The sequence below is a fragment of the Chionomys nivalis genome, chromosome 2 (assembly GCF_950005125.1).
Source record: "Chionomys nivalis chromosome 2, mChiNiv1.1, whole genome shotgun sequence".
Classification (NCBI taxonomy): domain Eukaryota; kingdom Metazoa; phylum Chordata; class Mammalia; order Rodentia; family Cricetidae; genus Chionomys; species Chionomys nivalis.
Window position 1 is genome coordinate 128,272,699 of NC_080087.1, and position 20,615 is coordinate 128,293,313.

General features: G+C 36.0%; 1 protein-coding gene across 1 annotated transcript in view; it reads left to right on the forward strand.

The window, feature by feature from the left end:
* Positions 1-20,615, forward strand: part of Erbb4 (erb-b2 receptor tyrosine kinase 4) — a 1,078,513-nt gene that overhangs the window by 1,010,869 nt on the left and 47,029 nt on the right. Inside the window, exons 21-25 of the mRNA XM_057755450.1 lie at positions 6,307-6,462; positions 8,453-8,528; positions 15,338-15,484; positions 17,944-18,041; positions 19,386-19,556. Coding sequence (XP_057611433.1) covers positions 6,307-6,462; positions 8,453-8,528; positions 15,338-15,484; positions 17,944-18,041; positions 19,386-19,556 — 648 coding nt within the window. The remainder of the gene's footprint in view (positions 1-6,306; positions 6,463-8,452; positions 8,529-15,337; positions 15,485-17,943; positions 18,042-19,385; positions 19,557-20,615) is intronic.

Sequence of the window (20,615 nt, forward strand, 5' to 3'; positions counted from 1 at the left end):
TTTCCCTTCATGCCCAATTTGGATACATTGAGTGACTTCACACAAAAAGCTCCCTTTCTTCTCTTGAACTCACTCATACCTTTATCCTTAATAGCAGTAGACATTATATCTGGAGCTTTCCTGCTAAGAATTGCTTTTAGAAAGAGAGATTTTCATTGGACTTTAGATTTTCCTAAGATTCCTGTTATTTAAAATAAAAATAGTTGTTTTTGTTTGTTTGTTTGATGTGCTTTTCCTCACTCCGGAGATTAATGCTTGAGAGCTGACTGTAGCCTGAAATTTTTAGCTCCATGCATGTTTGATGAAATTGTAACATGAAAAATATTAGAGAAAATATTTATTGTCACAAATTGCCCTGTCCCTGCTGACTTCCTTCCACTTCCTGCAGCTGGGAAGAATGCATTATTACATTTAATAAAAGCACAATAATCATCCATTTTAGCTAGAAGGCTGTAACTCAGATGTCACTACATGGAAAATGTCACTACCAGGTAGATGTTCATCCTTGCTAGGAATTCTAAAGTTAGGTGTTACATTGATTTTATTTTCAGACAACAGCTTATGTGAATTGATTACAAGTCAGACATTAAAACTTAAATTAACTGTAGGAAAAATTTCCCTTGGACTTTGTATCAAAGTGTAATTTCAAAAACCAAAACTAAAATTTTCCTTTTTTCCAGCTAGTTTATGCTTGCTGTGATGTATGTTTTAAGAGGTGTGATAAAGCTTGGTGTAAATCAATGTTCTAATTGGAGCAAGAAAAGGAACATAGGAAATGGTGCTAGAAGTTGGGATAAACTCAGATGTAAGACTCAGGTCCTGAAGTCAAAAAAGCGTTCCTAAATCATTGTTCCCCACAAACCTCCTCCGTACTGTGTGGTAAGGGTGCACAGTCCCCCACAATTCTCCTCCATACTATGTGGTAAAGGTGCACAGTCCCCGACAATTCTCCTCCATGCTGTGTGGTAAGGGTGCACAGTCCCTGACAATTCTCCTCCATGCTGTGTGGTAAGGATGCACAGTTCCCTACAATGCTCCTCCGTAATGTGTGTAAGTGGTGAACAGTTTGGTAATTTTATTAACTCATGGAAAACATTTGTCAGCATTAAAGACTTTTATAGTTATAGTTATTCATGACCTTTATCTTCAGTAACTTGCTGAACACTGTAATATATTTATGAAGAACACCAAATCTTCAATATATTCCCTAGATAATTTTTATCTGTACATAACATTGAGGGTGAATCATTATTAAAATGAGACTTTGAATAGTAATAATTCTGAAATAGTTTTAGGTACTATAGCACTGCAAATGTTCTTTGAATGCTGTGGTTTATACATTTTTTTAAAGGGACAGGGGAACTTATTTAGAGCAATGTTTGTCTAATTGAGGATTGTTGATATTTATCTGCGGAACACTGGTGAAAGTTTGCGAATTCTACAGTTACAATAAACCACTTACTAAGGGCTTTATGTTGTACTTAATCTCCACAACAAGCTGGCAAATAGATGCTATTTTGACGCTTTTAAAAGGAGAGACGAAATGATAGAGAGAGAGGTTAAACAACTTGCCCAGATCACATCTAGAACTTTGTAGGGCTGGGGTTTGTACCAAAAAATTGCCTTTAGAATATATAATCTACCCAATTCTCCATTTTCTATACCATGTGGCCTAAAGAAACTGAAAAACTCAAAAAGTGACTAAATTATAAACAACTTTATGATTTAGTTAATATTAAATATACTTTTTCTTAAAAAGTCAATCAACCCCATTGTGCCCAGAAATTCACATAAATAGTTAACAATATTTTTTTCCGCAAAAGTATGTTTTATAAAGCGGTAAGTCTTACCTATGTTTGTTAATTTTTGTGTGCCCAAATTTAAATCCATAGGTTTTAGAATCCTAGTAGAAAGAGATCAAATCCTTCTATCTCTTGCTCATTAGTTAGATCACTTGCACCAAGTGACGTGACCTCAGGTAATCTTGGCTTTCTCATATTTATAGTCGAAGAAAAATGGGGCATGTTTCACAGAGTTAGGTTGCCCCACAGATGTAGAAGTGTTTTATGTAGCTCCCACTGTGTCCAAAGTGTGCTGAGTTAGTAAGAACTGTGATGTGGATGTTCTTATCACGCTCTGTCCAGACTCCTTCAGTCTGGATCATGACAAAACCTCAAAGCAGAGAACAAGTTTTCCTCTCCAGCCAGTGTTGTGTCCTCTTGTAGTGAACAAACTTCTCATCTTCCACTTCCAGGGACTTCAGACAGCTCATTTTTGTCACATTACTTCTAATAATTGTCTGTCGTCTTAGTTGCACCCTGCTAATTCAAAGAATAATATTATTTTGAAAGAATTTAACTGAAATTTTGACTCTAATGAGTTCTTCAAGTCAGAAAAAAACTTCTATCTTAATGACTGCATTGTAGAAAACCTTTTATAAGCAATGTGAAGACAATTCAACACTCTAATTCTGGGTGTGAAAGTGTGATGAAGGTGGAGGCATACCTAATGACTTAAAAATACTTGCACAATGGTGCCTCGGAGTGAAAAAGAAACCATACAAATGTATCTTGATAATTTAGTAATAGCCCATGCTTCTGTTATTAATAATACTACTTTGGTCGAGATGACAGGGTGGAGAAAATTATATAAATTGTCAGTTGGTTTTCTGAATGGAGTTCTCAATATTTTGATTGTTTTCTTAACAAGTGGTAGTATGATTCAAGATACTCTGCTATCTGGTGGATTTTTTAATGGAGAAAGTTAAAGAACTTTTAGAACTTTTGAACTTTTCTCATTATTGCAGAATGTGTCAATTTTAAAAGTGTCTAAGGGTTAAAAGCGTATCTCAACAGTTAAAGACGTATACTGCTCTTATGAAACACTATAGGTCAATTGCCAGCACCTACATACGGCAGTTCACAAACAACTATAACTCCAGCCCTAGGAGATCTGTTGTCCCCTTCTGACATCCATGGGCAGCTGCACATGTGTGCACATATCCATGCACATATCATAATTAAAAACGAAATTAATCTTTAAAATTAAAGGCATTTAGTCTATCTGACTGCTATAACAAAATATTACAAATCAAGTGATTTATGTATAATGGAAATTTGATGATACTCAAGGCTGGCAAACAAATTTGGTCCCACTGACCTGCTTTCTAATCCTAACCATAGTCACCATGATTGCACTCAGAAAAAAAGAAGGGATCACTCTGGGGTCTCTTTTATAGGGGTGCTTAGTTTCCCAAATGCTCCTTCTTTATCACCTAATCATCACTGAGGCCATCTTAGTACCATAACTTTCAGAGTTTAGAGTTTCAACATATGATTTAGGAAGAAACAAAAATATTCACACAATTGCTGATTTTAATGTGTCACTCATTGCTAATTGTACGTGTGTGTGTATCTGTTTCCACTGCATGTATTTGTAGCACAAATATACTTGCTGACAAAAATCTTATACAATTAGACAAACTAAATAAACTTAAAAGGTCTTATAAGAAATATAAAATCTATATCCATTTGTATGTTAGCTGAAAGAATTGTCATGTATGTAAAAGAACCAAAATCACTCTCCTTTTCCATGATTCGGTTTCCAAGGATGAACCTCTTAGTCTGTAACTATGCCTTGAAATTACCCTCTCCTTGGTAATCCTTCAGCCTCATTCAGTAGACGAATCAGTCACTTACATATGTAGGAGCCAGAGAAATGAAAGGCAGAGGGAACTAATAGAGTATGGTAGGATCTGAAATAGCTGGAGGTCAGGTATCCTTAGCAAGGCATAATTGTTGTTCGGATACAAAAAATAACCCTCACCTAACTGGAACTAAGAAAGCAAATGGAAATGGGTAAAACTTAGGGACTATGAATTCACGGCTCTCATTCCCAACCTTGTCAATGCTTGCATATCATGGCAGTGGTTCCTGTCATGGGCTCCATTTGTGTACAGTCCAAATCCATTTCCTGTATTGGCACCAGAATGATACTTCCAGGAGTGCAGTAAAATTTGGACAGCCATCCTCTTTAAAAGATGACTTTCTGATCATGGCAGTGTAGACTGTAAAACACAGAAATCAAAATTCACATGAAGTCCATGACATATGCGTGTGTTTCTTGGATCTTTTCTTACCATTAGTCTCATTGCTCACCAATCCCCTCCGCATTTGTCATTCTTCAGACATACAGAATGGCATGCCTTTGGCCAAGTGCACATGTTAATTGGTCTTAATTATTTGTTCACTTTGCCACACTCTTTCTCTCAAAGCCTTAGCCTGCTTGGAGACCTCTCTCAGTTCTTTCCCCTCATGTCTACTTGCCAGACTCGTCCTCAGGATGTAGCTTCTCTTCAGTTCTTTCCCATATGTGTCAGTTACTATTTCTTTCTACCACTTTAGTAATTCACCTTCTCCTCTTTTATTGTACGGACCTTATTTGATTCTTTTTTCACTTCCCCGGGATCTAGCACAGTGTGCAGAACACAATGTGTACTGCGTGTACATGTAGACCTATGCATCAGTATACTCACAAAATGCTTCCTATGCCCTGATCTGTGGGGAAGAATAAAGAAAAGGATATTTTTTAATGAACATTTTTTAAAAGGACAGAATTATTTGGAAGGCTGAGAAAATAGGTCATCTCCAAGGCTTATTTAATTCTGATCCTTTAAGACCCGAAAGAACTGCTTGTTCTCGGATTTGCCTTATTTTTGGAATATCCTACCTTATGTCCTAAAACACTACTATTTAGGAAAGAGGGCAAAAATCCCATAAATACTATTTGTGAGTTGATTTCAGAAAGCATGAGTAAATGCCGTGTCACCCAGCTGTTGACTGATTGGACCATATCAGACGGTATCTCCACCAGTTGTATTTGATGGGTATTTCAGTGGATGCTGGCTCCTGGAGCTGTGTGAAGCAATCTTCTCTTTACACTACACCAGGTCTATAGTTCATAATGTTTTGACCTATATGATTTATGTGTCTGTTTTCCACAGCTTTGTTTTGATATCAGAAACCATTAATCCTTCAGAGCTGTGCAGGTGTAATGCTAACTGCCAACAACAATGATTTGTAATTGGAATGAGAATGTGCTTCGTCCTTTTATTATAATTCTGATATGCTTTTGAATGACCATATTTTACAGCTGGAAAATATCAAATATACAATTCGTTCACATTCCTCAGTAAAACATGTTCACTCTTACCTAATCTAGGCCCCAGTTTTCTTTCTTTGGCTTTATGTAAACTTGGTATGTAAGATGTAACAACACTTATCTACCTGCTTGCTGAAATATAACAATAAACAAGTTATTATTTGTGTGGATCAACATTCTTATAAATTTATATCTATATATATATATTAACATTTTTGTATGATTAAAAATTAACAAGTTTTCTTTCCCACCACCTCACCTCATGAGAGCAATCAGCAATAAATTTTATTTTTAATTTCCCTGCATGGTTTTAAGAAGATAACATATTAAAGGCTAATTTGTAGGTCATTATAAACTATGTCCTCTCATTTGTGAGTTCCTATGATGACAACTAATGTCATAGAAGCCTTTTATTTAAAATTGGACTCTCATGGACCCCTAGGGTATCCTTTATTCTGTGCATAATTAGTAAAAATAATACAATTCTTTAGCCTTGAGAGAATCTATGCAAATGATTTTGGTGCCATCAACCCTTGAGTGAAGGCTTTTTAGTTATGGATAGCTGTGTTTGTCTGGAGTGATTGTGTAGGAGGAAGATGACACTAAGCAAAAAATACAGAGAAGGCCAGGCGGTGGTGGCACATGCCTTTAATCCCAATACTTGGGAGGCAGAGGCAGGCTGGGAGTTCGAGGCCAGCCTGGTCTACAAGAGCTAGTTCCGGGACAGGGACCAAAGCTACAGAGAAACCTTGTCTCAAAAAACCAAAAAAAAAAAAAAATACAGAGAAGAAAATGATGAGGGGTCTGTTGGTCAGTTCAAGTCTATGTTCACATATCTATTAAAATACCTGCACACCTCACTAATGAAAATGTTTACAAAAGGATATCAGGTTCCTGAGAAAAGCAGGCATACATTTAACTCATTTTCAAATCATTCATTCTTTTTTAGAGGAACTGTGGGACAAAAGCCCAAAGCTTATCTGCAGTTTGCCGCCTTCCTACAACAAATTTTTATTACTTTTTTAAATTTTTAAATGTATTCCAGGATTCTGCCCTCACTTTGAGAAATGAAGTATTCCAGTTTACAACACAAAGAACATCAGATGCTAAGTGACTCTCTTTATGGAACTTGATTTATTTTTTTAGGGAATGATGTACCTGGAAGAAAGACGGCTTGTTCATCGGGATCTGGCAGCCCGTAATGTCTTAGTAAAATCCCCAAATCATGTGAAAATCACAGACTTCGGACTAGCCCGACTCCTGGAAGGAGATGAAAAGGAATACAATGCTGATGGTGGCAAGGTAGGTATAGCGAAAGGAAGAAAACTCTGTATTTCTAATAACGACAATTATGTAATAATCCCTAAGACTCAGGATATGAACCTTTAACACAGGGCTGTAAAGACTGTCTCATTGATCCTGAGACTACAGAACTATTACGGGATGACAGCCTATATACTGAGAATCTTAGGTACTAGTAACAATCATAATTCATTTGAAAACTGTCCATTCTCACTTCTAATCTCCCTAGAACCAAAAATCATACCTTGCAATTACCAAGTAAAGTTGCTTTGATTTCACTTATTCCATAGTGAATGATTTACCCATATTGCTTATTCCTTGCCTATACAACAAAAGACACACTAAGCTACTAAAATTGAAGGTGAACCCAGTTACATCTTTAGCTACCTTTTGCAACCCTCTGTTTGACAACTGTGTTTCTGGATGCCACCCTCATCATACAGTTTCTCCCATATCTTAGTTGTAAGTCTGTCTTTAACTGATTACTCCTCAGTCTTGGCTAATTAATTAGAGAAATTAGTATGTGACCTGAAGAAATCTACGTCAGAGCAGGTCAATGATACAAACAACATGAAATCTTAATCTCTAGTGACCTGTGAAGCTATGAAAAAGAAATGTTATTTGAATATATGAGTCTGTTAATTATTTACCTTACTTTTCTATGACAAATAAATATTCTCAATAATAGGCTTCTAAGTACTAAGCTTTCATTCACCCTAGACCTTTACATAATTGTCTATATTCAACTCCTACTACTACAAAGTAAAATAACACAATTTTATAAAATATGAAAATTTCAGTTTTGAGAAATTATCTGACCTTTCCCTGATCTTATCAGCCTATTTTGTCTGTTTACTACCAAACTACAGTGGCTTAAAATCACAGCTCTGAAATTCTTGACAAGATTTCTCAGAAATAGCAGTCTATAAATCATATGACTTCGCCTGTCTTAAGAACATACAACTTTAAGGATTGTCCAAAGCAAGATTCATTATAGCTTTAAATGCCTGGTCACCATTAAGTCTTTATCAAGCCGCCTATGATTTAAACTTACTTCTATAACACGGCGTCCATAGTCCATAAAGCCTGCTAACACCTTGCCCACAGGGAAATTACTTTCAATGTGTCTTCTGTTCCTTTTCACTGAATCCCATGATTCTGTCATAGAGTTACCTTGGTGTCACCTTGGTGAGCAGCCAACCTTATGATTTCAAATGCCTATTTAGTTTTAAGCTTTCAACTGCAAAGTAGAAATGTTTATCTTTATTCCATAGAATCTAATTATATCCCAAGCTACATAATGCTGCCCTTTGAGTTGGAACACATTCTGCTGACCCGTCATCCACAGGCTATAAGGGCTGAGTTGTTTTCCTTGTAGTGATGAAGGATTTGTGCTGATCCTCTTGCATTCATTTTTATTCCTAGCTCCTATTTTGAAAACGCACATATTTTCAATTCTGGCTACCCAGGCAAGGGAGATCATTTGTGACTGGCGAACAAAGCAAAGTTAACTATGAAATTCATGATTTTAGATAATTTAGTGACCAGAAGAGAAAGTGGGGGCAACTGAAGAAAAAAGTCCTGTGGTCAAAAACATATCTGAGGGAGAGATGGGATCACTGAAAAGGGAGGAATCTCATTTCTGAGAAAATGTAATATAGAAACATTTGTACATTTGATGACATTGTCAGTCATCATAGTAGCTCATAATTTAGATAGTAGACATTGAGAAATATATAAAGCTGTTCAAATGTTTAATTTTCTTTTCATTGTTTATGAAGCTTTAAAATATATCCTTTGGTTAATTTACTTCATAGATTTTATCAATTTCAATCTATTTGTTCCCTATCTTGAAAAACAACTGGTTTATAGCTATATTCACACACCATCAAAAAATATAATTGAGGTCAGTCCAGAAACTAGCATTTAGAAAATATAAAAATGATTTCTTGTGTTGTTTTTATTAACTCACTTTTTTATTTTTCTATAGATGCCAATTAAATGGATGGCTCTGGAATGTATACATTATAGGAAATTCACCCATCAAAGTGATGTTTGGAGCTATGGTAAATAAATCTTTATTATTTTGGTCTTCTAAAGAAAAATATGTTTACATACATGCATACATATTTATATATAAAATATATAAAGTCATATTTTGGCTTTATTGGAAGCACTTACAAATAAGCTTGACTCCCTAAAGGAATTAACTCTTTGGTATATACTTTAAAAACCTAAATACTCCAAATCACAACTTTATCTTTTTGTGATTTTTTTTCTGTTTTTCTAAATGTAAGTTTTCTCCTATAAACTCTGGTTTAATACAATTTGTCTGATTAATCTACTTCTTCTTATACAAACACAAACACTGGGAAATGTTAGAAATGATTTCTTAGAATCTCATGGCCTTAATTTTCAACAAGTCTTTGGTCATATATCTCTGAAAGTTATCAATGTTAAAAGGTAAAGCAAAACAAAGCCATAGTTTTGTTTGTCTGTCTGTCTTTTGGTTTAAGGGACACGGTTACATGGTGGAAAGCATAGTGATTACTGTGGCAAACATGAGTGGCTAATAAACACAATAATGTGATTGTGCAGGTAGTGAAGAGAGAACACTGCTGACTGTAGATTTGATTTCCACTTACAAACTACTTTCGGAATGACAGTAAGGTTAAATGAATGGTAGGAAAGAGAGAGACTAAATTGTGATTAGAACACTTTTTCATTTGTTGAACTCAGTTGTTGAGGTGAACTAGTTAGCAATTGGTTGTTATAACTTTATCCACATACAACTTAGCTAGAAAGGATCAATGCTTTGTCTGAATTTAAGTATACCACATAAACTAATATTAATTGGTAATAAAAATGCAATACCTCTAAGTCTATAAGACGACTCCCAGGATAAAGGAGCTTACTGACAAGGCTTATGGCCTGAGTTCCATCCCCAGAACCCACACGGTGGAAGAAGAACAGTAAATATTTCAAGTTGTCTTTGGGTTTCCACTCATGTCCTGTGGCATTGCAGACCCCCATAATTACACACAACACACACACACACACACATACATGCATGCATGCACACACGCACACACACACACACTAAATAAATTTATGTAAAAGAAGAAAAAAGGAAAACAATAAAAGCTCTGGTGTGATGGTTAGTGTTAATTTTCAACTTGATAGTGTCTGGAATCATCTCGGAGATTTGCTGTAGGCATCATTCTCACTGTGGGATACCAGATTGAACACATAAATTGAGACAGGAACACCTACGCACTGTGGGTGGAACCATTCTCTAGGCAAGAGATCCTATGCTATATAAAGTGGACAAAGTGAGCTGAGTTAATATCCATGCAATCATTCCTCCTTGTTTCCTGATTGTGCGTGCGAACTGACAACTGCTTCAGGTTTCTGCTGTGTTGACCTTTTCACTCTATAAATTATTCTCTGAACTGTGGGCCAAAATAAATCCCCTCTCCATAAGTTTCTTCAGTCAGAGTATTTTATGACAGAAGCAGGAAACAAAACAAAGACAGTAATTGGTACCAAGAAATGGGACTTTTGTTGTAATAAAACACAACCTCATGGGTTTTAGGCCTTTGGAACTGCTTTTGTTCGTTTGTTTGTTTTGTTTTGTTTTGTTTTGTTGTGGGAGGAGTGTGGAAGAGTTTGGAAGTCTGGGCTAGAAAGGTTCTTGAAGGCGCCAAGAAGAGATTGATGGGCCCTTCTGGAGGAGTCTGGAGGACAGCAATGATGAGAAAACTATAGATGATTGAAGCCTACAGCAAGGCTGTTGCGGAAGGGGGCAGCGAATGGGAGAGAAGCTCTTCATGTGGCTTTATTCTGCCTGTTTTCAGAGAGACTGAGTGAAGTGGAATTGAGAGATGATGGACTGCTGTATTTGGCAGAGGAAATTTTAGGACAGGGAAACATTCAGGCTGCTACTGTGATTGTCACTGATCTGGGTACCACCAACGAAGACACTTGCATCAGGACAATAGAAGAGGTGTGCTGAGAGCGAATTCCCAATCACCAGAGATTCCAACATGAGAGGATCCAAATTTTCTTCAAGGAAGAAAGCCCAGATTTGAGGGTTTCCCTGTTCCTCAAAAACACCTGCCTAAGGAAGTTTCCCCAGGGTCAGCACATAGAAGTGAATGAAGCTGTTCCAGTAGGTCCAAGTTCTACCGTTAGCTGGTGACAGAGCTTGGCAGTGTCACCTACATGGGACATGCACGAGTGTGGGGTGCAGACATGGAACGGAACCAGCTCAAGAAATAATCTGTTTTTGCTGAAGTCAGGAGAACTGAAACTGTGAGGGGTGGTGCTACCCAAGCCTTTGAAACTCAGTTGATTACATTATCAGATCCAGATGCCACACATGGAGCTTCAGGATTCAGTGTTTGCCCTGTTTCTTCCATTCTGGATAGAACAGATTAACTCTGTGTCAGTATGTGCCATTATTATATGTTGGAAGTATACAACTTCTTTTCTTCTTTAAATAAGAGCTCACAATCTCACAGTTAAGAAGCTTCGGACTTTTAGAGTTTTGGAATTGTTAAAGACTATTGGGACTTTAAGGTTAACTGAGTAGATTTTATTTTATAAGATCGTCAGGAAGATAAAAGGTCAAAGAATGAAAAGTTACGGCTTAAAATTGATGTGTTCAGATTTCAAATTGATAAAGAGTGGAGTTATGATGGTTTGTGTCAACTTAATAGAACATAGAATTGCTTGGGAGGTGAACCTCTGGGCGTGGCTATGGGGATTATCTTGTTTATATTATTTGAAGTACGAAGACCGACCCAAGCATTCCCTAGACAAGGTCTCCGCACTGTCTAAATGGTTTCTGCACTGTCTAAATGAAGTGGAGAAGGCAATCTGAGCACCACTGCACATCCATCCCTCCCTGTCTGTCTCCAGATTGTGGATGTGGTGTAGCTTCCTCTTCTTCCAGCTCCTGCTTCCTCGACTTTCCCACCATAATGGAAGGTACCTTAAACTGTGAGGTGAAATAAACCCCCTTCCCTTACGTTGCTTGAATAAAATCATATTATCATACCACGTTGCGATTCACAGACCCAGATTAGGTTATGAGGGCTCAAGAGGGAACGCATAGATCTCCATGGGAAGGGGAAATAAAGGAGGTCCTCTTGGTGGACAGGGAGCTGATGAGCATGGAAACCTGAGGGTGCGGCTTGAAGAATGGGCGGAGGAAGCGAGCACTGGGAGAGAATACAGGAAAGGTGGTCTTTACAGTCTGTAGATCGGGTAGACGTCTGATGCAAGAGAAACTCCCTGGAGTCTACAAGGATGGCCCCAGCTAAGACTCCTGGCAGCAGTTGATGCATAGCCTGAACTAGCCATCCCCTGTAGTCGAATTGGTGACTACTCCGGTTGTCATCAGACACCCTTCATTCCGTGATTGATGGAGGCAGATTCACAGATACATGGTCAAACATTGGGCTGAGCTTGGGGACGCCTGCTGAGAAGAGGGAGGAAGGATTGTAGGAAGCAGAGGGACCAGGGACATCAAAGAAAACCCAGAGAAACAGCTAGCTTGGCTCATGGGATCTCATAGAGTGTGAACCAACAATCAGGGAACCTGCATGGGGCCGACCTTGGCCCTCTCTCTCTCTATATGTGACAGTTGAGTAACTTGGTCTAGTTGTGAGACTCCGGGCAATGGTGGCAGGGACTGTCCCTTGTGCTTTGGCTGCCTCTTGAAAACCTATTCTTACTGATGAATTATCTTGCTCAGCCTGAATACAGGGGGAGGTGCTTGGTCTTAAAGCATCTTGATATGTCATGCTTTGCTGATATCCATGGGACCCTTTCTGAACTAAAACAGAGGAGGGGTAGATTGAAGGGGAGGTCGGATGGTGGAAAGATAATGAAAGAAAAGAGGGGATGCTGCATTCAGGATGTAAAAAAATATTAATATAAATATTTATTATATATAATGTATATAATCTCATAACTGAAAGAAAAACTAGCTTAAAAGTGATCATAAAATTTAAAAGCATAGTACAATTGATTTTACATTTATGGCTTAGTTTAAGCTTTTTTATCACTTCATATAAATAAATATTTAATTTATTTACCCATTAAAGAACTTGCAACACTTACTCAGGAATGGATTTTTATAACACACACACACACATATATGTGTGAGAGAGAGACCTAAGACATTTCAACACAAAGTTCCCATATCTATGTCATAAGTGGTGTTAAATTTTCCAAGAAGGTCACACATAATCTAATTTGTGAGTAGAAAATATGTCTTTATGGTTAAGACAAATGTTTAAACAAGCTTAGTTATTAAACAACTTTAAACAGTCAATAAAAAGCAAGTATATCACGCTTATGATGGACTTATATGTTTGTCTATTATCATGTATGTTATCATGCATGTTCGTGTATATAAGATAAATATTACAGAAGTAGAAAAGTCTGTGGTAGTGAGGATTTACATAACATATAAATTTTTCATATTTTCTACTGCATATTAATATATACACTTGCCTTTTTTCCCCTTTTACTTGTGTCTCACTAAATTTAAAGGTGACAATCTGCCTCTAGCAAATTGCTCACGACCTCAAACCAAACAAAAAAATGTCAAAAAGTCATGCTTTATTACTACAATTTGCCTCTTAGAGAAAATCTTGTGAGTCTGGCTATCATAATTTTATTCACGATGAGTTCAAGATTCCACAGACTGTTGAATGAACATCAACAAATAGATGCATAGTGCTGTTTGGGGTCACAGCCGCAGTCTCAGAATATTTTCATCAGATATCTGGAGATTATTATGATATGCCGTAGCTGATTGCAAGAGGCATAAGTGGCAGAGAATGTTCATATCCATGTTTATAATATCTTTCTGATGAAAATTATCACTCGCTGCATTTTTATATGCACAGAATATGCATCAGTTGTGATATGTCTTAAAGGTGATGAAATTGCAATGTAAGTTTTTATGTTTCTCATATAATCTGTCTGAAATTTCTTTATATACCTAAAGTAATTCACTTTAACATTCACCGTGCCACCACTCCAGAAAGATTTAATTACATTATTAGAAGCAGGAATTTGGACATATTAGCCTTTGGTTTTTTTTGTTTTGTTTTGTTTTGTTTTTGTTTTTTTGTTTTGTTTTTTTGTTTTTCGAGACAGGGTTTCTCTGTGGCTTTGGAGCCTGTCCTGGAACTAGCTCTGTAGACCAGGCTGGTCTCGAACTCACAGAGATCTGCCTGCCTCTGCCTCCCGAGTGCTGGGATTAAAGGCGTGCGCCACCATCGCCCGGCTAGCCTTTGGTTTTGTAGTAACTAACATTATATTTCATAATATTTTTATTGTTTTGCCATGTAATGATTTTTAAATTTTGCTTATTTTGGAAGATCTGATAGACATTTAAAAATACCTGTGCAGTCCTTTGCAGCAGCAAGGATGGGCTCAATAAAATGTTTCCTTCATGCATGTGCCCTGTGTGCTAATGAATGTTTGTTTGTATGTATGTATATAATATGTGTATATAATACCGTGATTGATTTGCTGAAAAAGAGTGATCACCATTTTGATAGCTTTCCATTGAAGTGTAAACAATGACTTTCTTGAGCAACTTGATCTTTATATAAAAAATAAGGATTTAGAAAAAGTCGATCTGCTGAAGTGTGTCACTAGTTGTACATGTATGTGACTATAAAAAATTATAGAATGAAAATATTAACAGAATTAATTAGTATTAATTATTCTATTCTGCAGGGAAGTTTGAAGTTTATATATATATATGTATATTCATATATATATGTGTGTGTGTGTATGTATATGTGTGTTTATCTATATATATAGAGGGATATAGTTTTCAGGCAATGGTGACTGACATACGCCAGCTTAAATAAATAATCATTACAGAGATATTCAGAACATAAAACCCCAATTTACGGATTTTAAACTGAAATAAATCTCTATATGCTCAATCAAGACTCATATTGTAACACTACCATGCTTACATAGCTGTTTCTCTTTTAAAGGTATTCTTGCCTATGGATTAGACTCAGTAATAGAGAATTTACCTATTGTGGTAAAGAAGTAATCTTTACAATATGGCTGGTTTTGTTCTTTTTTAAATTTATTTTATTTTTTATTGATTTTTGTTGAGCTCTACATTTTCTATTTTTGTTCTTAATGCTGCTTTTTATTTTATTTCTCTGTCAGTGCTCCAGTGGTTCAAAAATATCATATCATTAGATTAGAAGTAAGCTGTCCATTTCTCTTCATTCCTTCATTTCTCATTTCTATGGATACCCATTCCTATATATTCTGTCTTCCATATGGATTGGTCCTCATGAAGATTCCTGTATGTGCTAACTAAATTCTTATTCCACTTGTTTTCTTTGTGTTACCAGAGAAGTGCGGCACAGGCTTTGCAGTAACAACAGACACCTGCAACATTCTGCAACTGCCAGTTCAGCCTTAGACGGCTTTCCCACCAAAAGACTCATTTAAAAATTTATCCATGCCAGGCTTTTCCTGAAATCATATTTATTTTGTACTGAACACATGCATACAGTAAAGGGATTGTATCCTGGATTTCTGTATATTTGAAACAATTTTCATCAGTAAGCATTAGCATTACCTGTAGGTACAAACGGGGAGCTTGTTTTAATTTAATTTTGGTAACAATTCCAAGACAATAGTAAGAAAATTCTTACTGTGAATTGCCCCTAGAGGGTTTAGCATTGGAATTGTTGATGTGGGTGAAACAAAGTTTTCTTTGGGTTTCTAATGTTTGCTTTTTAAAGAGTAATTTTATATGTATTCATTCAAAATTGTAACAGTAATTTGCTTATATATGAATTTTCTTTCCAATTAGGTGTCACAATATGGGAACTGATGACCTTTGGAGGAAAACCTTATGATGGAATTCCAACCCGAGAAATTCCAGATTTATTAGAAAAAGGAGAGCGTTTGCCTCAACCGCCCATCTGCACAATTGACGTTTACATGGTCATGGTCAAATGTAAGACTGGAAAATACTTTGACCACCTGCATGATCATTCTTAGTAAAATAACAGTTTAGATTGTTTTACCTGCAAAATGTTTCTTTGCTTTGAAAAACATAGAAGCAAGAATATTTGTGAATGTAGAATATAAAAACAAGTTTGTTGTGATTATTATAATGAAGTAATATCATGCTTCCAAACTACAAAGTAAAAATTATGCATGTCTTCTCTTCTAATTTTTATAATTTCCATGCCCATCAAAGATTTTCATAAAGAGAGATCATTATTTATAGGAAAGTTAGTAATAATATTAATGTTAATATTTATGGGAACATATCTAAACATTAGTGATAGTCTAAAACTGAATTAATTAGCTATAGGTTTAATCAAAAGTAAATTAGCAGAGCAGGTTGAGAATCAGAAAAGACGAATCTGCATTGAAGCAAAGATTATAATGCTTACTTTTTCAATTTCATCATTTGTTTATGTCAAGTGTTCTTCCTTCTCTTTCCACTCTTATACTCCAGACACATATGCATTATAAATGTGTTTTGGAAGCCTAGATCCTTCATTTTAATAGAATTAAATAAGTCTCTGGGGTTTCTGACTTAATTTAAGTGAGATTAACAGGCAGCCGTTTCTCTCGCATAATCTTTGGTTTCCCAGTTTTGATTTACATAGGGTTAAAGAAAGACACAGAGTGGTGAAGGTGAATAAGCATTTTATTAATAAGAGACTCAGAGACTCTGGGCCCAGGTCCTCTCATATTTATATTCATGCCATGTGTGATCCATTCTGACAGGAAGGGAAGAAATAAAAACTCATCCTTGCAGTGCAGGTCAGCATGCCCTTTTCTCTAAGCGTAGACCTATTTACTCAATATTTAGTTGGAGAGAAACAAATATCTCACTGTGAAGTTAACCTTTCTTGGCTCCAGTAGCTTTGTCATTAGCATCTTGGCATTAACAAGCATTTTTGGAAATGAATACCCATAAGATGTAGAGTGTTTGAGCTTAGGAGACGTGATACAAAGGATGCATAATATGATACTCAAAGGATTTCCAGAACAAGAACAAAAGTTAACTCTTTAGACATAGCACAAAAAAAAAAAAAAAAAAAGAAAGAAAGAAAGAAAGAAAGAAAGAAAGAAAGAAAGAACAAAAAAGAAAAATCCCTAGCTGTATTAGGTCAGGCCTTGTTTACTTGATATCCAGAAGAGAGCTAAAAAGCATTCAGATCTTGTATGGAAATTTGATACCGTAACCAGGATCACATGTAATTTGAATACCGCAATGTGATGATGAAAAGACAAGCAAACATTTTGCCTTATTAGGCAAAGCACATTGAGAGTTTAAGCTTTTGTTTTTCCCTTTCCCCTGGAGACTGTATTCTTTAGAAAGGGATCATTTGGCAAAGCAACCAAGGAAAGCTTGGTGCTATTATTCTTGTCAACTCCTCAGCTAAACAGAGTATAGGCGGTCAAGGTCCACTTATGTAAACTCCCTGATAAAGAATACTACCTCCCTTGAAAACTAGTATTTTTAATTTGGAAAAGCCAACATTAAGATCAGCTAACGGGTGTTACTAAACACACATTACTAATCATTCTGCGTTTTTCCTTCTAGCTGAAAACAAATTGGCAAAAAGCAGTATCTTTCAGTTCCCCCTTTCATCCTTTTGTGCCACAGGACTATATAATGACAATCAAATATTTTCCACCATGTATTCTTGATATAAAACTTCACGTTCTATCTCAATTATCTTGTCTATAACCACCAAAGAATGTTTTAAAAATATTATCACCACACTCCAAAACAAGAAAAACAGAATCTGAGGTCCTAAAATTTTCTATAGTTAGATCTATTTTCTATATCCTTGAGATCTATTTTCAAGGACAAGGATTAAGTTGGTAAAGGATCAACAAAATAAAAATTAGGGGTCTCATAGAGAAGGTTCAGCAGCTAAAATCTTGAGTTGCTCTTGTACATGACCCAAGTTTGGATCTCAGAACCTAAATCAAGCAACTCACAACTGCCTGTAACTTCAGCTTAGGTTGACCAATGCCCTTTCCTGACATCCATGAGTGTCTGCATGTATGTGCACATGCCAGCTTGACTGGTACCCTTTCCTGACATCCATGAGCATCTGCTTGCATGTGCACATGCCAGGCTGACTGGTACCCTTTCCTGATGCCCATGAGTTCTTACACTCATGTGTACATGCCTAGACACAGACACATAATTAAAATTAGACTAAATTTTTAAATTTTTTCCTTAATTTTGATAGAATATTGCAGTCCAAAGTGAATGACAATTTACTAAGTTACAGTCTTACATGATTGTTTTGCTTCTCTCACTGATTTTGCAGATTATTATTAACATAATACCTTTGGCATTTTGTTTTCATTTCCTAAAATTTCAACATCACATTCTCCAAGCATGGATACATTAATACTTTCCTCTACATTAATTGGCAGGTTGGATGATTGATGCCGACAGCAGGCCTAAATTCAAGGAACTGGCTGCTGAGTTTTCAAGGATGGCTAGAGACCCTCAAAGATACCTAGTTATTCAGGTTAGTCATTTTGACTTTGCTGGAAACATCCAATAATCAAATGTCTATGTGAAACAACCTAGGAATTGGTGGATCTAATATGGTTCTATTAACTGGGACAAAGCAGGCTCAAAAATACAAATACTACATGTTCTCTCTCATATGCATATCCTACGTGTGTGTGTGTGTGTGTATGTGTGTGTGTGATATATGGTATAGCTCACAAAACTAGAAAAGAAGCATGAGAAAGGAAAAAGAGGTCTTAAGGGAAAGATAATTGGGAACAAGAAAGTAATAGAATATTATGATATAGAAGTAGAAAGACTACCTGGAAAAGGAAGGACATGAACATCCAGGTGAGAGGAGTGCAAGATGATGATAAACAAAGCCAAGAATAAATGTAAATGCCATGACAAGGAAATAACAAACCATTTACTTTGTATGCTAATTTTAGAAGCAAATATTGACTGTTTTATTGTATTCAAGCAATAACTCAATTCAAATGAATTGGTGCTTATTTAAGTTAAAGAACATACCAAGAGAAAATTTCCATTTGACACTAGGAATCGAATAGATTGGATCACTTAATTAATGTAATAATTTATTTGTCATTATGTTCAACTAAAGATGATACAGCTGTACCTTAAATATTCTCAATTATCTTTCTTCACCGAAAAGAACCTTTACCTTCAAGTAACATGAAGACAAAAACCAGAATTTAGAAGATAGTAACTTTCAGTCGTTTTCCCTACAAAATGACTTTCACAAACTGAAATTGTTTACCTTAATAATACAAACATCTGGAAAATCTAAAAATATCTAAGAAACGACAAGTTGAACAAAGTATAGCAGGCATTTTGTTTCTCTTCCAAAGTCATATATTCTCTGTGTCAACGTACTGTGATTTTTGAATGCTATTACTTTGGCAATGATGTTAATTATACCACAAGACAAACCATGGCTGTCTGTGTCCTGACTTCGTAGCATCCATGCAGCCATATTAAATAGAAGCTGGTGTCAGTTGCTTCCTACTTTTCTTAGCCCATACACCTCCTCAACAGTAAGATGTTACACTCAGATCTAAAGTGGATTTTGCCACCCTTGAAATGCACACATCACCTGCCCTAGTTCATTCTTGTTGTTGTTGCATTAATTACATTCTTCTTATATTCCATTCCTTACCTTTTGATATCTAACAAAAGTATGTGATTTTTTTTCTAGTTGGTAGTTAAGCTAAAGATGCTTTATAATGAGCACAGGGATTCGCTGGCTGATTATTTTTCTATTATATAAACTTACTATTGAAACTACATGTTATGAAGGAAAGAATAATAATTTGTGCGTTTCTAATGGGCAATCTTTCAGGGTGATGATCGTATGAAGCTTCCCAGTCCAAATGACAGCAAATTCTTCCAGAATCTCTTGGATGAAGAAGATTTGGAAGACATGATGGATGCTGAGGAATACTTGGTACCCCAGGCTTTCAACATCCCTCCTCCCATCTACACATCCAGAGCAAGAATTGATTCCAATAGGGTAAGAAGTAATTAGATCCAAGTACCATGCTATTTCTGAGAAATAAATGCGTATATACTGTGAGCATAAAAATTTCCAAATAACCAAACAGCTAACTATTGCAAAGTTTACATTAAAAACACACTGTATCCACAAATTACATGCCAAGCTCAATGCAGATATAGTTAGCTTTGGAAGTTAAGCATGAACAATACAATATGTGCTCTGAGATATCACCATTTCAAAAGAAACCATCTTATCCATCTTAAATTAAACAAATTTTAATTGCTAACAGCCAAACTAATAAAACTTCCCACAAGAATGAAAATTCTTACCAATTTGGCATTTACTGTTCTTTGTTGAAAACATTACATTATGCCATATTGATCAATACTAGTACAACCGTTTTCACTCATTGAAGAAACATTCACTTTTCTGACAAGTGAAATACATGCACAGAGACGTGTGTGACCTTTAACCCACAATGGATCATTTTAGAAGCCCAGTGAATCTTTACAAACACATTGACAGGTTTTAGCAGACGCTTCTGAGAAGAACTTATATTTTATATATCAAATCCACTGTAGGTAGATCCCAGTTTTTTAGTGAATGCTGTCAACCCATCTGTTTATTTTTAAAGATTCCCCTGTGAGGACTGGAGAGATGGCGCTTATGAGAATATACTGATTTTTGCAGAGAGCTCAGATCCCAGAATTAGGCTGGTGAAAATTCCTGCTCTTAGGGATCCAAGGCCCTCTTCTGGTCTCTGAAGGCAGCTGCATTTATGTGCAAACATACATTCATTTTAAATAAAATAAATCTTATTTAAATATTTTTAATTTAAAAAATGACTTTGTATCCACTCAAAATATGAATGCCTCTGTATGTGAGACGTTACCACACATTAGAGATTCCAGGGATTTCTACATAACTTAGGATTTCAGAAAATATTCATGGCATCCTGATAGCAAGGAAATTAAACCAACCTAGATGCTCATCAACAGATAATGAAAGCATTGTACATATAAAAATGGAATATTACTCAGCTATAAAGCAAAATAAAATCACTAAATCTTCAGG